The following is a 25196-nucleotide window of genomic DNA, read 5'->3' as shown; positions in this document are numbered from 1 at the left end:
CTGCGGATGGTGGGACGGAGGCCCAGGGAGAAAAAGTGACAGGCATAAGGACACACAGGGTAGCAACCTGCCAGGAACTTGGAGAGGGGAGCACAGGTTGCAGGAGGAGAGAGTGTGGAGGAAGCACCAGGAAGTCAGTCTGTGTGCTCATGGCTGGAATGCTGGCTGCAGTTACAACAGCTCTGTAAATAGTTCTAGCAATAAACAGTGAGTTAGTCTTGCAAGCATGGAGACCCTTCATGTTATCACCCAGCCTGCAGTCCATGAAACACAAGGAGGGGAGGAACTGGGAACTGAACCTAGATCAATCAATTTGCAAACATCTAGAAGATAATAAGGTGATAAGTAACAGTCAGCATGGATTTGTCAAGAACAAATGGTGTCAAACCAACCTGATAGCTTTCTTTGACAGGGTAACAAGCCTTGTGGATAGGGGGAAAGCGGTAGACGTGGTATACCTTGACTTTAGTAAAGTTTTTGATACTGTCTCACATGACCTTCTCATACACAAATTAGGGAAATGCAACTTAGATGGAGCTACTATAAGCTGGGTGCAAAACTGGTGGGAAAACCATTCCCAGAGAGTAGTGATCAGTGGTTCACAGTCTGGCTGGAAGGGCATAATGAGTGGGGTCCCGCAGGGATCAGTTCTGGGTCTGGTTCTGTTCAATATCTTCATCAATGATTTAGATAATGGCATAGAGAGTACACTTATAAAGTTTGTGGACAATACCAAACTGGGAGGGCTTGCAAGTGCTTTGGAGGATAGGATTAAAATTCAAAATGATCTGGAGAAATGGTCTGAAGTAAATAGGATGAAATTCAATAAGGACAAATGCAAAGTACTCCATTTAGGAAGGAACAATAAGTTGTACACATACAAAATGGGAAATGACTGCCTCGGAAGAAGTACTGCGGAAAGGGATCTGGGGGCCATAGTGGATCGCAAGCTAAATATGAGTCAACGGTGTAACACTATTGAAAAAAGCAAAATGGGATGTATTAGCAGGACTGTTGTTAGCAAGACACAAGAAGTAATTCTTCCCCTCTACTCCACGCTGATTGGGCCTCAACTGGAGTATTGTGTCCAGTTCTGGGCACCACATTTCAGGAAGGATGTGGACAAATTGGAGCAAGTCTAGAGAAGAGCAACAAAAATGATGAAAGGTCTAGAAAACATGGCCTATGAGGGAAGATTGAAAAAATTGGGTTTGTTTAGTGTGGAGAAGAGATGACTGAGAGGGGACAAGAGAACAGTTTTCAAGTATGTAAAAGGTTATTACAAGGAGGAGAGAGAAAAATTGTTCTTCTTAACCTCTGAGGTTAGGACAAGCAGCAATGGGCTTAAATTGCAGCAAGGGAGGTTTAGGTTGGACATTAGGAAAAACTTCCTAACTGTCAGGGTGGTTAAGCACTGGAATAAATTGCCTAGGGAGGTTGTGCAATCTCCATCATTGGAGACTTTTAAGAGCAGGTTGGACAAACGCCTGTCAGGGATGGTCTAGGTAATGCTTAGTCCTGCCTTGAGTGCAGGGGACTGGACTAGATGACCTCTCGAGGTCCCTTCCTGTTCTATGATCATCTCTGTCCCAGCCCGGCACTTCCTTCCTCCAGTATGAAATATGCCCCAGCCGCGGGGCTGAAGGGTGAAGGCAAAGCTCGGGAATAGGGAAGGGTAACAAATCAACTAGCCGCGTGAATCTCTGCTGACCTCTGCTGCAGCTCGGCAGAAGGCGTTTAACTCCTTAGCTGCAGTGGCCCAGGGTGGGTGAGATTTACCCCGGTGCAGGGAGCCAGCGCAGGTTGTGATTGGTTTTCTTCCTTTCAGCAGAGCCAGCCTCCTGTTAAATGTCCTGGGGATAAATCTCAGGGCTTTTACAAGCCTCCTTTTGCTTCTAGGAGATAGCATTGGGAGTAGAGCACTGGCCCACAGGAGACCTGGGTTCTATTCCACTGGCTTCAGGGTGACCTTGGGCAAGTCACTTCCCCTCCCCATGCCTCAGTTTCCCCATCTGTAAAATAAGGATAACGACACTGCCCTCCTTTGGAAGGCAGTGGGGGATCTGCAGATGCTCAGAGCCAGGGAGTCTTCTTATTTCAAGCCACAAGTGTGTTAGCTCCAACATCATCCTGGTTTCCAGGAAGGACAAGCTGACATTTCTTCTTTATCGCAGAGCTATTTCCTGGCACAGGCTTGTCTCCCTAAACCAGCACCCTGAGGACACCTCATGTCTCTCTGCTCCCCCTGCTGTGAAACACTATTAGTTATTTCCCAGCAGCGACCGAGACTATCACTTGTTTCAGGGAATGATGGTTAATTTGTCGAGACTTTAAGCATTTGCTCAACGGACAGTAGCTTACCCCTTGTGGCACAGAGCTGTTATTTATCTGTATTGTTGTAGTGAGGAGCCCAGGCCATGGACTAGGTCCCCATTGTGCTAGGAGCTGTACATACACCCTTTGCGCTGTTGCCTAGTGCTCTTCTTCTATCTCATCTAGAGTGATGCTTCTCAGCTGCTAGCCTCTGGCCGGGGATGGCAAGAGAGGCCTAAATTCGCTTTCAAATGTTTTTCTGAAAAAGGAGCAAAGCCTCTGGTGGCAAGGCAACGCCCACCGTCAGAGCGCCTCTGAGTGGTCTCATGGCAGGGAGGACAAGCCTGTCTTGCCTCAGTGCCAGCCCCCTGCTGGCCAAGCAGAAACAAAGCGACCTGGTGCTTGGGGCGAAGAGCTTTTCCTTGAAGTCTGGGAATGAGGGAGTTACAGATGTCCACGGAGTTCTCTGTAAATTCACCACCCTTCATTCTCTCTCTCTCTCTCACACGTCTACACTTGAATTTGGATTAAGGTAGGGTGTGAATTTAAAGCACAATAGTTATTCCAGACTAGCTATTCTGGAGTAAGTCCATGTGTAGACAAGCCCTTAGGTACTTTTATGGTCCCTGTTACCATACAACTGTGATATATAAATCATGGGGCTGATTCTGATCTCCCGCTGATTCCACAGTGGGGTAACACCAGTGATTTCATTAGCATTACGCCTGCTGGAGGGTGCAATTCTGCCCAGCTCTCTGGCTCTGATCCAGCAAAGAACTTAAGCCACGCTTGAACTTTAAGCACAGACGTAGCCCCATTGAAGTTAGTGGAACGAGGGGGAGGGATAGCTCGGTGGTTTGAGCATTGGCCTGCTAAACCCAGGCTTGTGAGTTCAATCCTTGAGGGGGCCATTTAGGGATCTGGAGCAAAAATTGGGGATTAGTCCTACTTTGAGCAGGGGGTTGGATTAGATGACCTCCTGAGGTCCCTTCCAACCCCAATATTCTATGATTCTATGAACGACCCACAACCTTCAAGTTAAGCACCTGGTCAAGTGCTTGTCAGATTACGCCCTTGCACTGGTGTAAGATCAGAATCAGGTCCATGTTATTTTTTTCAAATGGGTCCCTTGGGGAGGGAGGAGCTGTATCTTGGGAACCCCTTGGCCAACTGACCCCAAATTTTCACCTTTCACACTAGCCCTGCCCTCCATATAGCACACCAGGTTTCAAGGCAATCGGCCTAGCCATGAGGCTTTTGCAGCATGTAAGGGAAAAATAACTGGCCATATACAGAAACCCTGCTGCAGCCTTTACGATGGAGTTTCCAAGCAAAGCTGTCCCTTCGCCAGCCAGGACCCACCTCCCTCATTATGCTGGGAGTAACCTTGACACCACCCGGATGCCAACCTTGTGATAATTGATGGAACGTCTCCCTCAAAGGAAGAGCATGCTCGTGAATATTCAGGCTGTCCTCCTCTAAAATCCCAGTGGAAGAGGGACTTAATGACTTTTTTGGCACCTCTTCCAGCTTTTCTCTTCAAGTCAGCCGCTCCCATTAGCCTCCTCGTGCGCTGTGCGTGTTCGCTCTGTTACGTGCCAGGGCTTCCTGTTCTTTTAGTACGCCAGCTGATTGTTCCGGCCCCAGAAAATGAAACCTGCTAATTGCAATGACAAGAAAAATCATTTCGAGCTGGGGGGGATGGGGGGGTGCTGGGAGGGGGAGAAACCTGGGCTGGAGTGATCCCATCAGAGCTCTTGGCTAGGTGGGTCAGCTCAGACAGCCACGTTAACGCCCAAGACAAAGAACGTTACCCGTCAGGATGTGACATTAGAGGGATGAAATGGACACACGGGAAACAGCTCTTCCAATAGTGCCAACCTCTGGCGTTCAAAGATGAAGAGTCAGGCCCTCCCTAGCATGGGCACAGCTCTGCAGGTGGCATCGCCCATCTGCCAGCGTAGCTTGCTTCACTTGGGGGTGGGGTGGAATGACCCATACTGGTGAAGAACCAGCGTTGCCAGTGCTCCTAGCCCGGCAAGGTGTCCCGCAGCAACCATGGCCCAGGGCTCCAGGACTTGGTCCAGTGCTTTGGAGATGAGATGTGCTGCATATTCTGTGGACGGGAAGAGACGAGGGTTGTCAGCGAGACGAGATGAGCTTCTTTACGCCAGGCCCAGGGAGGCAGAAAGCGGAGAAGATTAAGAACTTCTGCTGCCTTCATAGAACTGTAGAAATGTAGGGCTAGAAGGGGACCACGTTTTCACCCCGTGAATGTCACCAATGACTAGTCAAGAGATTTCATAAAGGGGCCCCAAAATCATGACACCCCCCCAAATCACTAATCACTTTGGATCATCTTGACCCAAGGGCACATGGGTAAGTAATGGCTCCAGGGCAATAGAGAATCTGGCCCTCTGAAGGAATCAGGTGTTTGGTCACTTCAGCAACGTCTCTCTGTCCCTGTGCCTCACCCCCCAGCTGCTTCTACCTTCCACCAAGAGGAGCTGAGTGCAAATGAAATCGAGAAGGAAGCTTGTACCTTGGGGAAGGCAGCAAAGGGGTAGAAGTAAAGGGGGTGGGACAGAGGAGGGGCAAGAGTAGGAGTGAAGGGCAGTCAGGGAAAGGGACTCTCCCAAATATGGGGGGTTTCTGGACTTGGGCCCATCTCTCCACAGGGAGGTAATTAAACGAGGCCTGCATGGCAGGAATTAGGGGTGTTGTCTAAGGGTGGAATCATGGCCTATGTCCCGTACACAGACAGCAGCAGACAAACCCAGGGTGCTGTGTGCACAGGCTGGGGATATAAAGTCCTGTGGAGCCAAGCTGTTCACTGAACAGTCAGATAACGGTTCCTGGGGATTTCAGGGCTAATACTCCCTGGACAGTGATTCGTGGTTGTAGAAAGAAGCTTGAGAACCTGGCCCCTCAAGGATCAAAATCCAGATGGCAAATTGGAAGAACCCCAGTTTAAAAAAAAAAAAAAGAGAGAGAGAGAGAAATCCCCATAATTTTTAAGGCAGTCTCATGATTTTGGGGGGCAGGGGGATTTGTGAATTCTTTCACCTCGCGGGTTTAACAGCACTGTATTCAGGGCTGGGACAGTCTCTCACTCTGTCTCTGTGCAGCACCCTGCATGATGGGGCCCTGAACGTGGCTGGATTCTCTACACGCTCCCACAATAGAAATAAATAATAATCATGAGTAAGAGGAGGCCTCAAAAACACAGACTCTCCTTTGTAAACCTCTTCATTACTATTGTAGGGCTTAGCAGCCCTAGTATGGACCGGAACCCCATTTTGCTGGGTGCTGTACATTAGGTGGATTATGGTAGCATCTAGGCACCCCAGCCATGGACCAGAACCCCATGGCGTTAGGTGCTGTACGGTCTCTATTAGGCGTATTACAGCAGCGTCCAGACACCCCGGTGACGGAGCAGGCCATACAAACACAGAACACACAGTCCGCGCCCCACTGACCTTACAAGCTAAGCTTTGAGAGCTGTGGATGAAATGCGCAATGCGCGAGACAAGATTTGATTATTAATGACTATTTACTAATGATTGATGGTTAGCTCATCAGCTCCTTGCGAAATTCAGCAAATTACCACTTCGAGGAGTTGAAAGGCCAGTGGGGGTGTGCATGGGGGTGCGTGTGTGGGGGGGGTGGAAATCAAAGCAAACTCTGTGGCTAGACTCTCTGCTATTACATTGATCAAACCCTGACATCTCCTGCCCATTAAAAGCAGCTCCCATTGCCGTCAGAAAGCACGCGGGCAGCTGCGCGGCCCGATAAAAGAAAAGCCCATTTGCTTCGGGCTGCTCAGCAGCCGGGATTCGATCGCACCCCCCGTTGGGCCATTTGTTAAGGAACGATCCAGCAAACGCAGGTCCAGGGACTCTAGTTCATGCCCTGCCACAGCTGTGCGGGGACGCGGCAGCCCCTTTGGATTTCCATTTTCAAGCTGTTTTCCACTTTTACATCACTCAGACACACCAGGGAGCTGAGAAACGACCTTGGCTGAGCAGGAGTTGGCTGCTCTGCTCCATCCCGTCCCCAGGATGATATACGCTGGCTTGGACTCACACCTGCGTCCTGCTCTGGAAGACACCTGGGCAGCTGCTCCGCCTCCTGTGATCAGTGACAAACATCAGGGAGCGGTCCTAGGAATGAGCAGGGGGCTGGAGGGGTCAGTGTCCAAGAGGGGTTGAATCTGTTCCGCTTGGAAGAGCAGTGACGGGGAGAAGAAGCATCTATGGCTGTTTGAGGGCATAGGCATCAAGCAGGGAGAGCAATTAAAGAGGGTGGAACTAGGAGGAATGGGATGGCATTAAAAAGCCACTGGCAAATCTATGGTGCTTCCCAGCTCCTGACCTCCCAACACGGCTGCCTTTTGCCATCGACCCACCTTTCCACAGCGTTCCCTCTGCTCTGTGCCACCCCGATCCTGCAAGCTGCTGCACCCGGGCCTGGACAGGGTCCCGTTGGCCTCAGCGGGGCTCAGCACAGGCACATGATCTGGGCCTAAGGTAGAAATGCCGGCCAGCCACAAAGACAACATCGTAGAGTGTTTAAAGGGGACCACAGAAAGAAAATGAATGAAGATGAAGGCAGCGTGGCCTAGTGGGGAGAGCAGTGGACTGGGACATAGAATGACGTAAGGCAGGTCTGTGCTCAGTACTTGTTTCCCCTCTCACCGCCTGTCTGTTTAGACTGGAAGTGGGCAAACTACGGCCCAAGGGCTGCATCCGGCCCTCCAGATGTTTTAATTCTTCCCTTGAGCTCATGGCAGGGACCGGGATCCAGGGCTTGCCCTGCTCTGAGCGGCTCCTGGAAGCAGCAGCATGTCCCCCCTCTGGCTCCTATGTGTAGGGGCAGCCAGGGGGCTCCGCACACTGCTCCCACCCTAAGTGCCACCCGAGCAGCTCCCATGGCTGGGAGCAGGATCAGGCCCCAAACAGCTCTCCCAGCTGCCTCTCTTTTGGCGCAATAGACAGAGCCGTGTCTGCAAAGGCAGAGCAACCTCACCCGGCTGGGGAGAAGCAGCCGGCACCAGCCTGTCCGAGAGGCTTAAACACAAATAAGCGAGTTCAGTGCCACTGAACAGTGCCCAGAAAGCTGCGTCCCCAACAAGCCACAGTACAGGCACAGCCCGGGCAGGGGCAGGGCAAGAATTTAGGTCAGCCTCAACTAACATCATCCAGGTGAGCAGGCAGTCCAGGCTCTGGGGCCATGCAGCCCAGGGCCCCTCTGCTGAGAAGTGGATTGTCAGGCAGATTGCTGTGGTGGGGACACTTGTTTGCTAGAGGAACTAGGCTGAGACCCACCAAAACTCATCTCAGAGGCCAGCAAAGGGACCGCTCCCTGTCGCTGAGGTAACACAACGTGACTGTGCAGCAGGGACAACACTGTGTCTGTGCTCTCAACGCCCCCCAAAACTTTGCCTAGGATTTGACACACACAAACAAGTCACTCTCAGACACACGTTACACAACAGGGAGTGGACGAGACAGACACCCACTCAGACAACGGATTCACCCACACAGACACAACACACACTTAGAAACATGCAGAGACACAACACAGAAACCTGCCTATAGAGACACAACTCACACACATCCCGCTCTTGCATTTCCATAATCACTTTGACTTCAGCGTTGCCATCCCTGGCTAGTTTTGCATTTGCTTTATACTCTTCATTCGCATGTGACTCGGTTCCATTTCGTCTCGACGCCACCAGCCCGGTTGCCGACTCATAAAAAACGTTGCATCCCAGCCACATCCCCCGAGGCTGGATATTTCAAACAATTTATCGGGCCCCGTACAAAATTTAAAGAGCCCATATATCGTGCAGATTGCCGACAAAATGTAATTTAATCTTATGCAACACGCTGATCGCATCCAGCCCAATCAATTTCCTTCCCGACACAGGACTGTATATAACTCGTGAGTTTCAATAACATTCAGGATGGATTCTGAAGGGGAAAGTTAACAGGACTCATCCGCCTATGCACCTCCTCTGATTCAGATGCACTTGTAGTGAGCCTAGTACAACAGAGTCCTGGCTTGGCTGGCCTCCAGTCACCATCGCGATAGAGATGCTCAGTAATAATGATCTCTTGGATGGATTATCCTTGGAGATCGAAGCCGCAACGTCGGGATTTACTAGCAGGATTGGCTACTGTGTAAGAAGGACTGCGATGGGCCAGTACTGGATTCATCAGCCTCTCACCTAAATCAGCCCCTAAACAAAGCTTTGATCTTCTCATTTGATCTTTGTTTACTGGCCTGGTTTTCAAAGCCTGCGGGCCATGGCCTCCCATCGCTTGCCCCGGGTGCCGGCGTGGGCAAAGTACTATGTAATCTGAATAGTGGGGACTGACACTCACTGGGATGGAGGATTTGGCTTTGCATGTGTCACTACAAGAAAAAGACAAAAGACTCTAGAAGCAGAACTGGGGAGGCGGCTGAATTTCCTGCTGCCTGCATGGTTTAAACCTCTCTAAGGGGCATGGATCAGTGCCGGGTGTTAGCCAGCGCTCGCCTGCTATGGTAGTTTAGGAATGTATCTCTAAGGCATGTAGGACAGAGGGATGCCAGGGCTGGATGTCTCCATTTATACACCATTCATTGCGTCCTCATTTCAGCTAACCTCTCCCTGATTTCTGCACCCACACCCCCAAGTCCTCCTCAATTCTCTCCCCAAAGAGAATCCCTAATCCCTCATTAGCAGATTCCCTAATTATTAGCCCCTCCCCAATTGCCAGTAGATCCTTCAAAGGATCCTTATTTGCAGTAGATCCTGAGCAGCTTCCCATGAATCCCCCCTTCTTTGCTTGCTCGGCAGTCAGCAGTAGATTCCTCACCGGGGGTGATCCCTAATCCCCAGTACTTCCTTGCCCTCTCCCACAGTAAATCGCTGGTCCCCCTCCCTCAATGGCTCTATAACCGACAATTGATCCAGTAGATCCCCAGCATCTCCTGGCTAAATTCCAACATGGGTGAGGACATTCCACCTGCACTGTCCCTGGGCTATAGTGGCCTACGTTTTCACCAAGGCCTCGTGATTTTAGGGGCCCAACTTGAGAAACCTTGAAGGAGTAGGATTTTCAGAAAGGGCCAAGCGCCCACCCTCAGTAAACAAGACCCCTTTGAGATGGCTCGAGGTGAGCAGCCACAAAAAAGAAGCCTCCCAAATCTCATCTCACTTTTGAAAATACAAGCCAGGGGTATTTCACTTCCAGTCCTCAAAACGTGACCGTGTGGTTGTGGGCTGTGAAACTGCGGTGTGCTCCCCAGAAGTGGCTGCATTTTGATGACTGGCCAAACAATCCTGTTTGTACAGCAGTTTGTTAAGTGCTTTGGGATCCTTCAGGCAAGATGCACTAGAGCGTTCTTACCTGGAGAGAGGGTGATCCTACCTGTCCTCCAGCCTCCACCCCTAGGTTATCCCTTTGCGTGTCCTTTTAAAGACAGCCTGCTGGGGTGAGCAGGCTGCTGGGCAGCAGCAGAAGGGAAATCTCTTCCTTCACTTTTCCACCTTGCAGGGAACTATTTAAAGGAGCCCGGCTTGTCTGATTGGCTGCTGCCCTGTGTTGCAAAGCATCATGGAAGTGGGTGGGTTATAATTGCCTGACAGGGGCTGGGCTGTGGCTAGGGAAGAAGCTGTGGATGGTAGTGCCAGGTACTAGACAGCTACAAAGGGAGAGGTGGATTGAAGTCAAGGGGCCTAACCCAGGCAGAGCGCGGGGCTCCTCACCCCACACCGTGTTACAGGCAGAAGTGAGACGCAGAGGGGAAGCGGGTTGCTGAAGTAGCAGAGGTGGGACAAGGACCCCAGCGCACTCCTACTGGCACGCTCTAGCAATAGGCCTCAGTGCTGCTGAAGGGTGGGTGCATGAGACTAGCATGGCCTTGGTCCGCCAGGCTGAAAGCAGCTGCCGGGGCACCGCCAGAGAACAGGGGCTAGTGGCTGGTCTTTCTGCAGATCAAGCTCTCTGGGCACCCTGAGCTGCAGGAGGACACAGCCCTCACCTCCCTGCGACTGCTGGCAGAGAAGATGGTGCACTTGGCAAATCCCAACAGGCCCCAGCCTGCACTGGGAGGTCAGAGGGGCCTTTCCCAATGCTGGGCTCCCCCTTAGCTGCAGAAGGGGCAGCACATTCTGCAGTGAGTGGCTCTTTGGGTCAGGTGTTTCATGGGGGAGACACAGGGCCTGAGCCTTGCTTGGGACACTGCATCCTCCCAGCCCCCTGGAGCATGGCTCCCGGGGAAGGGCCCAGGCTGACTGTTCATCCCAAGGACTTTGCACATGCTGTTGGGCCTTTTAAACTTGGGCTTCACAGGATTTTAACCAGCACCCTCAGCTTTAGAACTTGCCTCTCCCCCTCAGAGGTGGACATGCGTCTGACCAGCCTCTTTTGGAGGCAGACAGCTGGGGCGGGGATGGATGGATTTAACCCCCTCAGTAAGAGCGGGGAACCTTGAACAGGGGCAGGAGGTAGCTCTGGTGGGCTCCAGCCAGCAATAAAGGTTCAGACTAGCCCAGCGAGGGGGCTACAGGGAACAAGGGAGGATGCCCTGGTGGGATCAGGTTGCTTTGGATGGGTTTGCAACTGGCCCCCGGAAAGAGCTCAGCCCTGGCAGAGATGGGGACACCCTGGCAGTGTCAGAGGCCAAAGATGGGGGTGTAGGCCAGTAGAGGAAGCAGTCCCCACATGGAAATTCCCTCCCCCTGCCCCTTTGATCAGGGACCAAACCAGCTGGGGTCCCCAGTCAGGCTAGAGGCAGGGCATTTAAGTCTCTGCCCATGCTGCTGAGATCAACTAGCAGAAAGGCGCTTTGGCACAGAGGACCCTGACTCTGGCTACGCCCCAAGGAAGGGTTGGCAGGACTGAGTCCCTGCTTCTCCTGCTGCCTGCACTGTAGCAGCTGCATTTAAGCCCTGCTCCGCCACCTTGAGAGCAGCTGAAAATGAGCAACATAATGGTTCTTTGGCTCTGGGGTATTAGCCCCATTCACCCATGAAGTAGCTGCAAGGGGCAGAGGGGAAGGGTGCTGGCTGTGGGTGCGTCCCTCCCCCATTCTGTTAGGATGCCTGCGGCAGGGAGGGTGGCGAAAGGGAGCTGGGATCTCCAGCTCAGCTGAGAGTCTTGTTCCTGCAATAAGGTAACTTCCTGTAGGGGACTCTCCACCTTCCATTTCCTCTCCCCCCCATCCAGCTGGACTGGAATCAGCACTGGCACTAGCAGGCATCAGGCTGGACATCTGGGAACAGACCATTTGGTGCTTTTCAACTGATCAGGTGAGTCACTGGTGGCCGCTTCTCCCAGTGCTCTCCCCAGGGCATTTGGCCTCCAGCTGCCCCAATTCCGAGGTGTCGTCTGACCGAACCCGAGAGCAGCAAGACACAGCCGATTCACGCTGCCAGTGGCTTGGACACGGGAGCCTTTTATTAGTAGCTGTGAGCTTTCTGGTGTCCTGCTTTGACTGGGAGCAACATACAGCACGGTGGGTGCTTTCCTGGTCCTGTGCAGAGAGCCCCACCTGGGAGGGATGGGCCGGGGGGTCCCTTCGTGGTTGCAGTGAGAACCTCCCCCAAACACTGACACAGAGTTTACAAGGAGTTAGCTAACTGCTCCCAGGAGAGAGAGGCCAGCTGAGGCCTGGCTGCCCTTCTCAGCTGGCAGGGTGAAGGGTCCAGACACCGCAGCAGTGGCATTCTCCCAACAGTCCAACCTTCCGAGGAGAACTCCCCGGGACAGCGCGGAGGGGCCTTTACCCCTTCAATGCTGCCTGAGCCGCTTGCTGGGCCAGCCAGTATTTGTAGCGCTTGGTCTTTGGCCTCATGAAGTTCACCACAGACATCGGCACCCTGACGGTGTCCAAGCCATTCACCTGCAACACACAAGCCCAGGACAGAGACATGGGTTAGGGCCCCAGACAATGAGCCGGCCCCGTGCTTCCAGGTTAACTGAATGCAAAGGGCCAGATTCCCACGCTGGCGGAAAGTGGCTGGGCCCCTGCAGATCCCTCCACAGCCGGTTGTTTCTGTTGGTCGTTGGCTAAGGGTTTCACCGGCAGGAAACACTCACTAGGCCTGAGGTCAGAGAGCACTCAGGGCAGGTCCAGACACAAGCTTACCAATGCCTCGCGGAGAGGGAAGACATTTAGAGTTGCTTCAAATCTAGCTGCACAAGCAACCTCACCTTTAAAACCCTTCATGGGCTTGCTACAGCTGACCTGACAAACTGTGCCCGACTCCCCCATCGCCCCACACCCAGTCTTCTGTTCCTGCACGGTTGATACCAGGGCCTTCACCTCTGCCGCTCCCCTCTGAAATCTCCTGTATCCCTCCAGTTCCATTTCAAATCTCAGCCTGCAACATCAGCTCCTTTCTCCCTTGTCTCTCTCTCCCTCTCAGCGTTGGGCCATTCTGTTCCCTATTCTTTTGGGGTTACATCATGTAGAGAAGATACTGGTACGTTACAGGCCCGTAGCTTGCCGAGCTGCAGTAACCAACACGGAAATGTAGCACGTACGCACACATGCATCGGGACTTCAATACAGCAAATTAAGCAGGAGGCGATGCAAATTGGTACAGCTGTAAATGACACCAATTCGGCACTCGGCCTGCAAGTTTCAGAGCTGGCTCTCCTCCCCCCAGTGGGCAGGAAGGAAAAGAGGGGCTGCGTTTCCGTGGGTATCTAGTTTGTAAAGCACTCTGGAGTGGATCAGGTGGTGCAGATGTGGGATGCAGCAGTAACTTCGTGCCTGAGGATCTCAAAGGAGGCCCAGTCGGCAACAAAGCCACCCAACCCCCCCCAAGAGGCAACAAGTACGTTCTCTGTGTCACAGAGGGGGGAAACTGAGGCACAGAGCAGGGAAGTGACTTGCCCAAAGCCACCAGTGAGCAGGTGGCCAGAGCTGAGATCAGAATTTGTCCCAATTCCCATTTCCCTGGCTGTAGCCAGCAGCCCTTGTCATCTTCCAAACCCACCGTGAAGGGTGACAGGGAGGGTAGGGACGAGGAAGTTGGAGCCGTTTGTAGCTAAGTGACCTTCAAACAAAAGCAGCTGCCCCCTTTCCAAAGAAACGTGCACTTACCGTCACTTCACACCAGTATTCACCCCATCTCGTGATGGGCTCATCGGGCAGCTTCACCGCATGCGGCGTCACAAAGACATTAAGCTGAAAGAATCAGCACCATGACTTAGCCCGAGGATGCTCATTCCAACCCAACGCCTGCAGCTGTCCCTCTATTCTCACCACAAACGGTGGCCGGTGGGTGTTCAACGCTTAAACTAGGTGGAACAAGGCGGTCTGCCCCTATAAGGGCAGCAGGGGTCGGAGGCCAGCTAGTCCTGCATGGCCCTTTTAAGAACAGGTGTTTGGAAGTGGCTCACCAGCCCCAGCTGGGAACAGGGGGCCAGGGGCCAGACTGATGTGACTGCCTGCTGGGGAGTGTAAAGGAGCGCTCCTAGCGCAGGCGGGGAAGCCTGGAAACAGGAGGGCTGGACAGGGACGGTCTGCTGAGACAGATGCCCGAGTGTTGGTGAGCTGGGAGGCCTCGAGATGGCAGAGACTTGCAGGGAGTAGACAGGTTCCTGCAGATGCCCTCCAGCTTAACACTAGGACTGGCTTGGCCTTGTAAATCCTAACCCCAGCCAAGAGCCGTCTACTGAGAACGCGGAGGCCTTGGCCTCACCCTAGATTTCTGGTCTATCCTGATTAGCCCCTTATGATAAATTCACGAGCCTCCACTCGAGCCGCTCACTGAATCCCAACCTACAGTGAGCCAGCTTTGCTGTCTGAGATTAACACTCTCAGCACCCTGGGGGCAGAGCTAAATTAGCCACCTCCCCCACCCTCAGTCCGCACGCGAGCCCCAGTCATAGCCAGACTACGAACATTTTTCAGGAAGTGGCGGGCGACGATCTCGTTGTTCAGCTCCCACTTCACGTTGTTCTTCATCCCCACCTCCAGACGGCAGCTCCTCAGGAACTGGACGGTCTAGGGAAGGGCAGGAGGATGACAGATGGGGAACATGAGTAAAAGGAATGGCCAGGTCTCAGTTGAATTTCTAGCGGACAAGTGTCTGCATCATGAAACCACTGCAGTAACAGAACCCAAGACTGCACGGCCCACGGAGAATGAACTCCCCCCCCACCCCCCACTCATGCCTGCAGGAGGGTCCCAGAAAGTCAGGATTAAGTCACACTGGCAGGAAGAGGGAGGGAAGAGGGGGAGTTTACCCAGTTGTCACCCACGCTGCAAACATTCATGGAATGAACAGCTCTTCATTGTCCGGTGTCATGAAGCCAGCACCGACTGAACTTGTTGTTTGTTTGAAGAGCTAGCCCAGGGTAAAGATGTTTCAGTGTCACTGATGCAGGACAGGTCTGGTAAACTCTCTTGCCAAGATCATGTTAAGAGCTGGGTACCACTGGTTGATTGAACCTTCATTATAACTCTGATTCAAAACTGGACTGAACCTCACTACCTCACTCTCCCTTTAGAAGGGCTAATAGTATCAGTCGTTTAGAGAACACAGTAGGTATGGAATGGCAGTTTAGCTAAAGACAAGCACTTTGCCCTACAGGCTCAAAGTCTATGTATTTGTCCTTGCTTTTTATTGGGCAAAAAAGCTATACGAACAAACATCCCCATTTAAAAAGACACCATGCCAGCGACATCACTAATCAGATCAGGTTCCTATTAACGTACCAGGAGTTTTAGTTTTGTTGGCTGGGATTCTCTCACATTTCACTGGAATCGCACCGCTATTTCACAAACATTCGTAGGTCTCCCCACCCCTGAAAATATCCCTTCTACTCACCTTTTCTCCGCTCTGGGTTTGAAGTCTCTCCAGCTTCCCTTCATCACGCAGCTATGAGAAATAAGATTGGGGGGGAAAAGTGAGATGAACACACAGTTAACAATGTCTCGCAGTTCATCTCTGTACAGTCCAGGATTTGGGGTTAGGTTTGGAGCTCTCAATTCAAAATGCCTTAGTGTCAGCCATGTCCCCATTCTGGGTATTTTGGGATAGGATGTCTCCGGTGTGCTATAAGTGAGTCACAACTCGTTAATTCCCATTTCACGAGCCAGCAAATCCAACAATTGTCAAAAGTCCCAGTCCTCACGCCACTCTGCAACAAAGCTTTAATAGCAGGGGTCTTTTTTGGCTTTGTATGGTAGGTTTACTAGTGTATTCAGTGTTACATCACTGAAATTAGACAGCACTTGTCAAAGCAGGTGAAGAAGGGACTTTTGGCAATGCAGAATCCTTGATCATTATGTGAATTACTGTAATGCCTAGGAGCCCCGATCATGGACCAGCAGCCCATTGTACTAGGGGGATGTCTTTTTAAAAAGTTGAATTTGTTAAATTACCTGTTACTTTGCAATTTATAATGGGTCTCCTGGTCATTAGCCAGGTTATATTAACTGAAAGGCATTTTATACACCACTCATTTTATAGGGGATACTAGAAACAATTGATTTTAGCTCAATAGTCTTTACAGGGTGTTCCCAAATACATCTTTAACATTGCTAGCAAGATTTCAGCAGTCTGTTTCTAATAAAACAATCAGGAATTCAAATCCCAGTAACGCGTGCGAGACACACACACACACACACACAATTTGCTAAAAAAGGTTAAATCTATCAACCCATTTGAAAAAACAAAACAAAACAAAATTACTCTCGATTTACAGTCTCCTGATTGCAAATCTCAAAAAAATAATCACAAAGCCCCAAGTGAGCAGCAGTTTCATTCTGAGGTTGCACTACCTAGATGTTTTGCTGAAGACACTAAACTTTCAGGGCCTGGTATATTTCCCCCAACGAAATCATAGGTTAACTGTGCGAGCCAAATCCTAGCTTTTGGGAGATTGCATGCTGCTCCCGCTGAATCCAGTAAGAATCTCAAATTGCTCATGGCAGAATTCTGCACATTAGGACAGCAAAGAGCACGATGTGGGCTGGAAAGGCAATTCCCTCCTCCAACTCACCTTCATTTCCTCCTCAAACATTTTTTTGTTCTCCGGAGAGGCATAAACTGCAAGCCCCTCAAGGAGGAGCTTGTTATGAGCCAGAGATTTCTTCACTGAGACAACATCACCCCGGCTTCCCAAGTCTGTGAATGAGAGACATTGGGCACAATATGACATCGCTGGCAAACCCAGCACACAGGTCATTAGAGAGCTTTTATATATTTACACAGCATATTCCTCACAAGAAGGATGCCAGAGCACGTCGAACATAAGAAAAGGAAAATGGCATTTCAAAGAGAGTTTGGAAAACAGGGCCTAAAAAGCAGAAATGTTTTGACAGAGGCGTGAGAGATGATTGAGCACTGTATGGGGACTATCAGCTGCTTCACTATACCACACTTTGTATTCAGAATATATGAGCATGTGTGTGTGTATACACTCATAATTGGAATTAGGGTATTACGGTGAAGGAAAAGCTCTGAACAAGACTATCCAAAAATAACATTTAAAAATAAAACCAAAAGACACCAAGTTGAGTAGTTGCTCTTGTGTAGTGGTTAAAGCAGAGGACTCGGAGTCAGAACTCCTGGGTCTGGGCCTGAGCCTGAGATCTGAGGGCAGGCTTTAGCACCAGCGCAATAATAGTTACTTCCATAACTCCTTTATTCCTAAACTCCAAAACTACTCTGTTTCTTAACAGGTAACACCCCACATCCAGTGATCACTCCTGTTTTGTAGTGCAGTGATCTCCCCATTTGACTGCTAGGGGCATAGAGGCAGAGCTGGGAACAGAACCCAGGAGTCCTGATTCACTTCTCTGCTCTAACCATTAGATAACACCGAGCTCGTAACAGATTGGTGAAAATCAGGAAAGAAATACGGACTCCTATGACAGATACCCAGCACCACCTCAGCTCTTCAGTGTGGAAAGCAAATGCCCCTACTGTGCTACGTGGGGGCAGGGGCTGCACTGGGAACCTACTGTCCACAGACTGAGTGAGGATCAGCTCCAGCTCCCCCTTGGGCTGGGTCTTGGTGTCTTCCACCAGCCTGTAGATGCGGTGCCTCCTGGGGTGCAGGCGAGGCGGGCGCCCTTCTTTGCTCAGCGGGACCTTCCACCAGCGCTCCACCACCACGGTGCCCTGCGCAGAGAAACTGATCAGCCCGGGGGGGGGATGGGGACCTCCCCCAAATACCACCCCCCCACAGGTGGGGAAAGACCAGCCCCCGAGAGACCAGCCTGGGGCATGACTCCCCCCCCAGATCAGCCTCAGGGGTTGAACTCCCACCCCCCGAGAGAGAGAGACGAGCCCAGGGTGTGACCCCTGCCCCTTACATCCCCCCAGGTAACCCCCCCCAAGAGACCAGCCCGGGGGGTGACCCCCCGAGAGAGAGACGAGCCCAGGGTGTGACCCCCCCCTTACATCCCCCCAGATAACCCCCCCCAAGAGACTAGCCCGGGGGGTGACCCCCCCGAGAGAGAGACGAGCCCAGGGTGTGACCCCCCCCTTACATCCCCCCAGATAACCCCCCCCAAGAGACCAGCCCGGGGGGTGACCCCCCGAGAGAGAGACGAGCCCAGGGTGTGACCCCGCCCCCCCCAGGAGACCAGCTCGGGGCGTGACCCTCCCCCCAGCCCGGCCCCTCACCCGGCTGAGCGAGAGGCCCAGCCCCCGGCTCTGCGCCCCCAGCTGCTCCCCGCCGAGCCCCCGCAGCAGGAGGCCGCAGCCCCGCCCCGCTCCCAGCCTCAGCATCCTCCGCCGGGGCCGCCTGCGACCGCCCGGGGGAAGGGCCCGCGCCGCGCCGGCCCAGAGGAAGGACCCCGAGCCGGGGCTGCCCGCCGCGCGCCTGACGCGCCCCCTCGCCCGCAGCGCCTCGCTTCCGCCTTACGGGCCCACCCCTACTTGCCCCCCGGGACCCCCTCCCCCACTGAACCCTCCCCTACCTGCCCCCGGGACCCCCTCCCCCACTGAACCCCCAACCCCCTGTGCACCAGGAACCCCCCCATCCCCTAACCCTCCCTGCACCCCTCAGGGATCCCTGTTTCCCCTCCCGTTGTACCCCCACCCCCTGTACACCAGGAACCCCCAACCTCTACTGTACCCCCACCTGCCTGCTCCCCCAGGGACCCCCATCCCCTAACCCCCCACTGTAACCCACCTGCCTGCTCCCCCAGGGACCCCCATCCCCTAACCCCCCACTGTAACTCACCTGCCTGCTCCCCCAGGGACCCCCATCCCCGAACCCCCCACTGTAACCCACCTCCCTGCTCCCCCAGGGACCCCCATCCCCTAACCCCCCACTGTACCCCCACCTGCCTGCTCCCCCAGGGATCCCTGAACCCCCCACTGTACCCCCACCTCCCTGCACCCCTCAGGGAACCCCATCCTCCTAACCCCCCACTATTACCACACTCCCCTGCCTCCTACAGGGACCCCCATCCCTCTAATATCCCCATTCTACCCCTACTTTCCTGGTCTCGTCCCCCCATCCCCATCTTAGCCAGAGACTCCCTCCCCAAAATCCCTGCTCCCCTAAGGGAACCCCTCCCCTGCTGGTCCCCTCAAGAACCTCTTCCCCCCCCCCCATACTTCCCCCGGGTCTCCTTCCCACTGCTCCCCCCAACTCTCTCCCAGTGCCCTTCAAGGACCCCCCAACTCATCCTCAGGGATCCCCACACTTTCCCCCCCTTTGGGACCCCACCCACGGTCCATGCTTTCTGCCCCCCAAAGCATCAGGGGGGTTCAAACCATTGGAAGGGGGCCCAGTATTCTGGGATCCTAGGTCGGGGAGGGGTAATTCCCAGGAGCCCTCATGACCATGGTCACAGAAATTCCCATGTCCCCTGTCTGTGCCCCCTCCCTCCCAATCGCTGAACTGCGGCCACTTATTCTCAGGGTCCCCATTTCCATATTCAAAAGGGGGGGTCACCCCAGTTGCTAGAGGCCCCCCCACAAATATATGAGTAAAAAGAAAAGGAGTACTTGTGGCACCTTAGAGACTAACCAATTTATTTGAGCATGAGCTTTCGTGAGCTACAGCTCACTTCATCGGATGCATACTGTGGAAACGGCAGAAGACATTATATACCCAGAGACCATGAAACAATACCTCCTCCCACCCCACTCTCCTGCTGGTAATAGCTTATCTAAAGTGATCATCAAGTTGGGCCATTTCCAGCACAAGTCCAGGTTTTCTCAGATGGCCCAACTTGATGATCACTTTAGATAAGCTATTACCAGCAGGAGAGTGGGGTGGGAGGAGGTATTGTTTCATGGTCTCTGGGTATATAATGTCTTCTGCAGTTTCCACAGTATGCATCCGATGAAGTGAGCTGTAGTTCACGAAAGCTCATGCTCAAATAAATTGGTTAGTCTCTAAGGTGCCACAAGTACTCCTTTTCTTTTTGGGAATACAGGCTAACACGGCTGTTACTCTGAAATATATGAGTGTAATTGTATGACGGGGTTGCTTGTGGTGGTGGGGGAGGCAGGGCTCAGTAGCCCTGGGGTGCACTTCCGGTTTATCTCTTATGTTTCTAGAGCTCATGCTTCAGGGTTTCAGATGGCCACCAGCAGGGGTCAGGAAGGGATTTGCTGCCCCCGTGTATTCTGCGGGTTGGTTGGGTTGTTTTAATCTCCTTCCTCTGAAGCATCAGGGATGGCCACAGCTGGAGATAGGCTATGCTCTGAGGGGGCACCAAGCATCTCTCATAGGTGCTTGACTGGCGCTTCTTGCTCACACACTCAGGGCCTAACTGATCACCAGAGGTGGGGCCAGAAAGGAATTTGCCCCCCAGCTCAGATGGGCAGGGACCTTGGCGGGAGGGGGGTAGGTTTTCGCCTTTCTCTGCTGTGTGGGATTATCACTTGCTGGATTGATCTGGGTATTTCTAACATCATCATTTCCCTGCCATGGCGGGGGCCTCTGGCATGGGTGGCACAGACCAGTCTAGGCTCCCGAGGGCTGTGATACTTTGGGGTGTTAGGTTTAGTGTGCGGAGCCTGTGCGAGCCGGGTGGTCAGACTGGATGAGCTGGTGGTCCTGTCTGGCCTCCAACTCTCTGCGTCTCGGACTCCCCAAACCCGAGGGGATGTGCCCTGTTGGCATAGTGCTGCAGAGAGAAAAGGACCCACTCTAGGGCCTAGCAAGGTGGGGGCTACACAGGGACCCCACAGTGGGAGCCAGGATTTAGAGAGGCCCCCAACCATCATAATCTCCATCGTTTACATCAATATGGACCCTGCAGTTTGGGGGATTAAGGGGACACATGATGGATGCCAGGGACTGAGGGACCCCCTCCTCCCCCACAAACTACAGCTCCGTCCCCTTTAGAGCAGGATATTAGAAGGCTGGCCGCACAATGGCAACATCCTACACTAGTGCCCAGAAGGGGGAGGGGAATAAGCTAGGTGTGTCCCTGGGGGGTGTGGCCTGGCTGGGCGTGTCACAATGCTGCCCTCCCCACGGGGAAATGTCACAATGGCTGGGTCACAAAGAACCTGGCTACTTGAGCTGGGGCCCTGGGGCTCGGGGGCTCACTTTGCCGCGGGTAGGCACTGCCTGAAGAAACGTCGCTGCTCCGGGACCACACCTATCTGTTTTCCCTTTCTTACACTGAGAGAGGGAGGAAACGGAACTACTCATACCCCCCCTGCTCCCCCTTTGCATATTACTATTACTGCTATCGCTATCGCCTCATCTACCGGCGGAGGATGGTGCCTTTCCACGGGAGGTGAGTGGCTTTTCCCACCCCCTCAATCGAAGATTAACAGGGAACTGTCGCTTTCCTTCTGTTTGGCACTCGGGTGGAAATCAAACCCTTATGTTGGTAAAAATGTCTGGAAAGGGGAGAAGTCCCTGTTTTCCGGAGCTGGGGGGCCAGCCTGTAACGGGTTGCTCGTTGTTTTTGGAGCTTTGAGAATGATTCATCCTTCAAAAAACCAACAAGGGGTGCCTGGGGCGTGTATCTGATCTCTTAAGGCCAAGATTTTACTGCACTGTAAACTCTGTGGGGGAGGGACTGGCCTTTGTTCTGTATTTATACAGCACCTAGCACAACTGGGTCCCGGTGCGTGACCACACCACTAATCAACCATCGCGTTTTCAAAAGCAACTGGTGATTTTAGGAGCCCAACTTGAGACCCCTTAGAAAGGCCTGGTTTTCAGAGGGGAGGGTGGCTCAGCATCTTCTGAAATCAGCTGCCCCCCACCCCATGTCTCTGTATATAGTTGAAGTGGGGAGGGTGAAACACCTCTCCCTCCCACATACTATTCAAGTAGTCACAGATTTTACTCTTAATGAGGGTGTTTTGCATTTGTTAATAAAGCTCCTAACTGCAAGCCAGAGTTAGTTCCCAGCAGAAAGGTGATGAACAGGACAGTCTGTCCACCAGTTAAACTGGCCTTGTGGAAAAGATTGGCCCCTCTGGGTGGTTTCCTGCAGGTCAAGTCAAGCTGGGAATCATTTACAGTATTTACCCTCAAAGTACCTTCTCCAGCTGCGTTGATTTGATTCCTCAGGGCATACGGCTCTCCGAGGCAACACCAATCAGTCAAATGTCCTTTAAAGCAGGCTGCATGCTTGGCGCCAGAGTCTGATGCCCGTAACAATGAGGTAGCATCTGCCTTCACTGTGGCTAATTACAGAATAAAGGACTGTTCGGCCTGATAAGGGATAAGGAGCTGAGGAATTTACAATGGATTTTCCCTTGTAGGAGCAATTTGTTACAGACCTGGGATGAAACCTTGGCCACACTGAAGTCAAAGCCAAAACTCCCCTTGACTTGCAAACGGGCCAGGATTTCATCCCTTCTCTCTCTTGTTCTCTCGTCCTCCAAGTATCACCCTGACTGAGCGCGAGAGCCTGATCCTCAGACCTCGCTACTGCCTCCAGTGTTCCTGAGTCCTTGGGAGGCGGCCCGGCCAGCAGAGGGGCTAACCAGGGCGAGCTAAAAGAGTTGTACAAGGTAGGCAACCTCCCGCCGCCTGGCTGAGTCCAGGGTGCATCCAGGGGATCATTCCGTAGCTACAGGTTGTGTCTAAGGAGATGAGGATTGGGGTGCCTACAGAGGAGGGTGATGGGCCCAGAGGAACTGGAAGGGCAGCAATCATTAACGTTTGCCCTTTGAACAAGAAACTGTTTCAGATTCTTTAGGTGGGAAATAGCGCAGGGAGGAAGCTGCCTTGCATGATGCTGGCTTCCTGCCTGTAAATCCCAGGTCTTCTCAGTTAGATCCTAGTCCAGGCTCCCCGGCGCCTAGAGCACATGGGCCTGAGCCATGGGCAGGGGTTCAGGCTGGGAGGTCCCACTCAGTAGGATCTGGGTGTAGAGCTAGATTCCCCTTGGCAGACCCCAGCGTTAACAGGTGTTGGCTCTCAGCCAGCCAGCGCGCCTGGTAACGGGGGCTTCGCTGCTTTCTTGCAGGCTGGGAACCTGACAGTGTTTGCTGGCGACCCTCTGCTCCCTGGTCTCCCTGTCCAGCTGGACTTCCATTTCCAACTAGGTCCCCACAGCTCTGCTCACTGGCACGGACTCCTAACTGACAGCAAGCTTTTCCTGGACACGCCCCGCGGCGCCCTGGATCAAAACAACCGTGAAAGGTAAGGAGCCTGGCCCAGGATGGCAGAGGGGCTTTCCCGCCTCCTTTGTCTGGAGGCCATGGGAGAAAGCAGCCCCAGCCATCACCCTCCTGTTTTGGACGCTGCCTCCCTGAGACACTTGCGATCTAGGGTAACTCCAGTTTAATTTGCAAACACACCAAAGAGCCTGAAAGCATTCGGTGCTGCAATCCCGCAGTTTAGAGACGCACAAGCCCTTGGGCAGCACAGGGTTAGCTCCTCTGGAGCATGCTGCTGACTGGTCCTTTATTCCATCTGTGCGTCATTTCTTTCAAAGCGCTGGGATGTTTAAGACATCAAGGATCCCAGGGCCTATGTCTCCTCAGCCAGGTTATAGTTATCCCTTGACTTTCTGCAGCTGGAAATCACTCCCACCCCCACACCTTGTGACATTAGGTGGCTGGCAGGAAAAAGGCAGCAGCTCCCACAGTGTGGTGTCCAAGATCATAGACAGTAACTGCTGACCCTCCACGCCCATTGTGTGCTCACGGGGGCTGCGCCTTCAAGCTGCCTAAGTCAGGGGAAGGCTGGCTGAGGGACCCATGTAACTTTATTCAACTCTTCTCAGCCATAACAGTTGTGCCAGCTTCTAAATGAGCCCCCCCTTAAACGAATCCAACCCCTTGGTCCTCTTCAGTCTTGGAAATGTCATAGAGGTTTGAAACTCCTCTGTTGTTTCTCTCTTTCCAGTGGACCAAACTGGGTTTTATACAGCTGCTGCTTGTGGTTGTGTTGTGTTTTAATTCCCAAGTGCCACCAAATCACAGTACTACAGAACTAGACCAACCAATCCTGTATCAATCAAATCCATATTGAAGGGCTAGAATTTTCACAGCCCCCCCAACTCCCCCTGGATTTTAATGGGAGTTGAGCACCTCACTCCTTTGGAACTCCCCCCAGGGGCTATTTCTCAGCTTGTTCGAGCACAGGGGTGTGTTACTTTCTAGCCTGACTGCGACGCTGGAATACGTGGAGGAAAAGACCGCCGTGAACCTCGTGTTTGTGAACTTCCACCCGGCTCGCAGCGATCGCGGTAAGGGGCCCTCCGGGCTGGCGGTTGGTAGGTGAACCTAGACACAGAGATTGATCACCTTCCACGTACAGAGAAGTGCAAGTCGCTTGTGCCATGTTTTTGATACTTAATGTACAGTGAATGCGTTTCCACGGGAATCTTTTCTTTTCTTGCTAGCTTAGTGGCTTCTGTTAACGGGAGCAGAGGCTGCTCTCTGCCCAGCATACAGCTTGTCCAGTAATGGCTGTTATTTACCCTGGATGTGCAATGCACAGAGACCAGCAGTCAAAGGAAGAATATTGTTCTCCCAACTTTTCTGTATGTAAGAACAGAGGGTGCATGTCCAGTGGGAACCCACATTTTAAAAAAAAGTACGCAATTCTGCAGTGCTCTGTGACGATAGGAACTGCAGTATTTCGAGCCATTACTACTGTATTTGTAGGTAAGAGAAGCTATTTGACTTTGCAATTAAAAGACTAAGGCCCTGGTCTGACGTCTGTCATGCAGCCAAGGCTTTTCAGTGGAAGCTGATTGCACAACTTTATGCATTCATGGAGCGCCCCACCCTTTCTGCTCTCATCCCACTGTAATGTCAGGGTCTAGTAACTCTAGAGGAACACGAACACTGGGGCTAAGGGGCATGTGATCCCAAGTGGAGGTCAGAACAGCTAGTTTTAATAATTGTGACCCTGCCTCTTCTGTCCCCCAGGAGACCTGTTCCGAGCATTCAGTTACTTGGGCTTTGAGGTGGTCAGACCAGACCATCCCTCACTGCCGCCCTGGGAGGACGTTATCTTCATGGTTTGCCCGCTGGAGCGAGACTGCTGTCCGGAGCTGGCATGAGAGTTCCCGAAGCCGGGCATTCTGCAAAGACAGGACGGGATGGAGGGGGGACGGCTTAGCTCCCATTTAACTTGGGCCTGGAACTGGCAGGATCGGGCAGAGTCTTTGAGCTGATGTGTGTAACTGAGCGTGTCCCCACTGAGCATCATTAAACAGGTGTGAAAGCACAGGTGTGGTGTCTGGTTGGGGGAAGGGCTTTGACACAATGCAGAATGCACTGGGGGCAGGGAGGAAAGAAAGACTCAACCTTGCAGCTTCTGACTCACACTTGCAGCTTCTGACTCACACTTGAGGTCACAGGTGTTCATAAAAACTGCACAGGGTCCCAATCAACTGCCCCACTAACATGCCTCCAGCCTGACTTGGCAGGATCAGCTGCAGAGCTGAATCAAGTCCCCCTGTACAATCAG

The 25196-nt window shown here is 52.7% G+C and overlaps 2 protein-coding genes and 1 long non-coding RNA gene across 3 annotated transcripts; 1 reads left to right on the top strand and 2 right to left on the bottom strand.

The window, feature by feature from the left end:
* Positions 1-1497: 1497 nt before the first annotated feature.
* Positions 1498-7093, bottom strand: LOC122463752. The gene is made up of 3 exons (XR_006287363.1): positions 6722-7093; positions 4128-4429; positions 1498-3973 (listed from the first exon to the last, which is right to left on the bottom strand). It is a non-coding gene; the product is annotated as an uncharacterized LOC122463752 (long non-coding RNA).
* A 4650-nt stretch (positions 7094-11743) lies between these two features.
* MRPL9 (mitochondrial ribosomal protein L9) lies at positions 11744-18140 on the bottom strand. The gene is made up of 7 exons (XM_037883150.2): positions 17960-18140; positions 17293-17452; positions 16329-16453; positions 15152-15202; positions 14224-14325; positions 13420-13503; positions 11744-12210 (listed from the first exon to the last, which is right to left on the bottom strand). The coding sequence occupies exons 1-7, from the start codon at positions 18062-18064 to the stop codon at positions 12091-12093; spliced, it is 747 nt and encodes a 248-aa protein (XP_037739078.1). The 5' UTR covers positions 18065-18140; the 3' UTR covers positions 11744-12090.
* A 2726-nt stretch (positions 18141-20866) lies between these two features.
* OAZ3 (ornithine decarboxylase antizyme 3) lies at positions 20867-24940 on the top strand. The gene is given in 5 exon segments (NM_001290739.1): positions 20867-21045; positions 22152-22279; positions 22738-22913; positions 23879-23964; positions 24653-24940. Coding segments are annotated over 5 exon segments (699 nt in total). The 5' UTR covers positions 20867-20869; the 3' UTR covers positions 24787-24940.
* Positions 24941-25196: the final 256 nt, after the last annotated feature.

The sequence above is a fragment of the Chelonia mydas genome, chromosome 24 (assembly GCF_015237465.2).
Source record: "Chelonia mydas isolate rCheMyd1 chromosome 24, rCheMyd1.pri.v2, whole genome shotgun sequence".
NCBI classification, from domain to species: domain Eukaryota; kingdom Metazoa; phylum Chordata; order Testudines; family Cheloniidae; genus Chelonia; species Chelonia mydas.
Note: the sequence above shows the minus strand (reverse complement) of the source record. Positions and strands in the feature narration are given on the sequence as shown.

Coding starts and splice junctions, on each gene's coding strand:
- MRPL9 (XM_037883150.2), bottom strand. CDS start 18,064: ATGCTGAGGCTGGGAGCGGGGCGGGGCTGCGGCCTCCTGCTGCGGGGG. Junction 15,203..16,328: donor TGTTTGAGGAGGAAATGAAG/GTGAGTTGGAGG, acceptor TATTTCTCATAG/CTGCGTGATGAAGGGAAGCT. Junction 12,211..13,419: donor AATACTGGTGTGAAGTGACG/GTAAGTGCACGT, acceptor TGTGTGTTGCAG/GTGAATGGCTTGGACACCGT.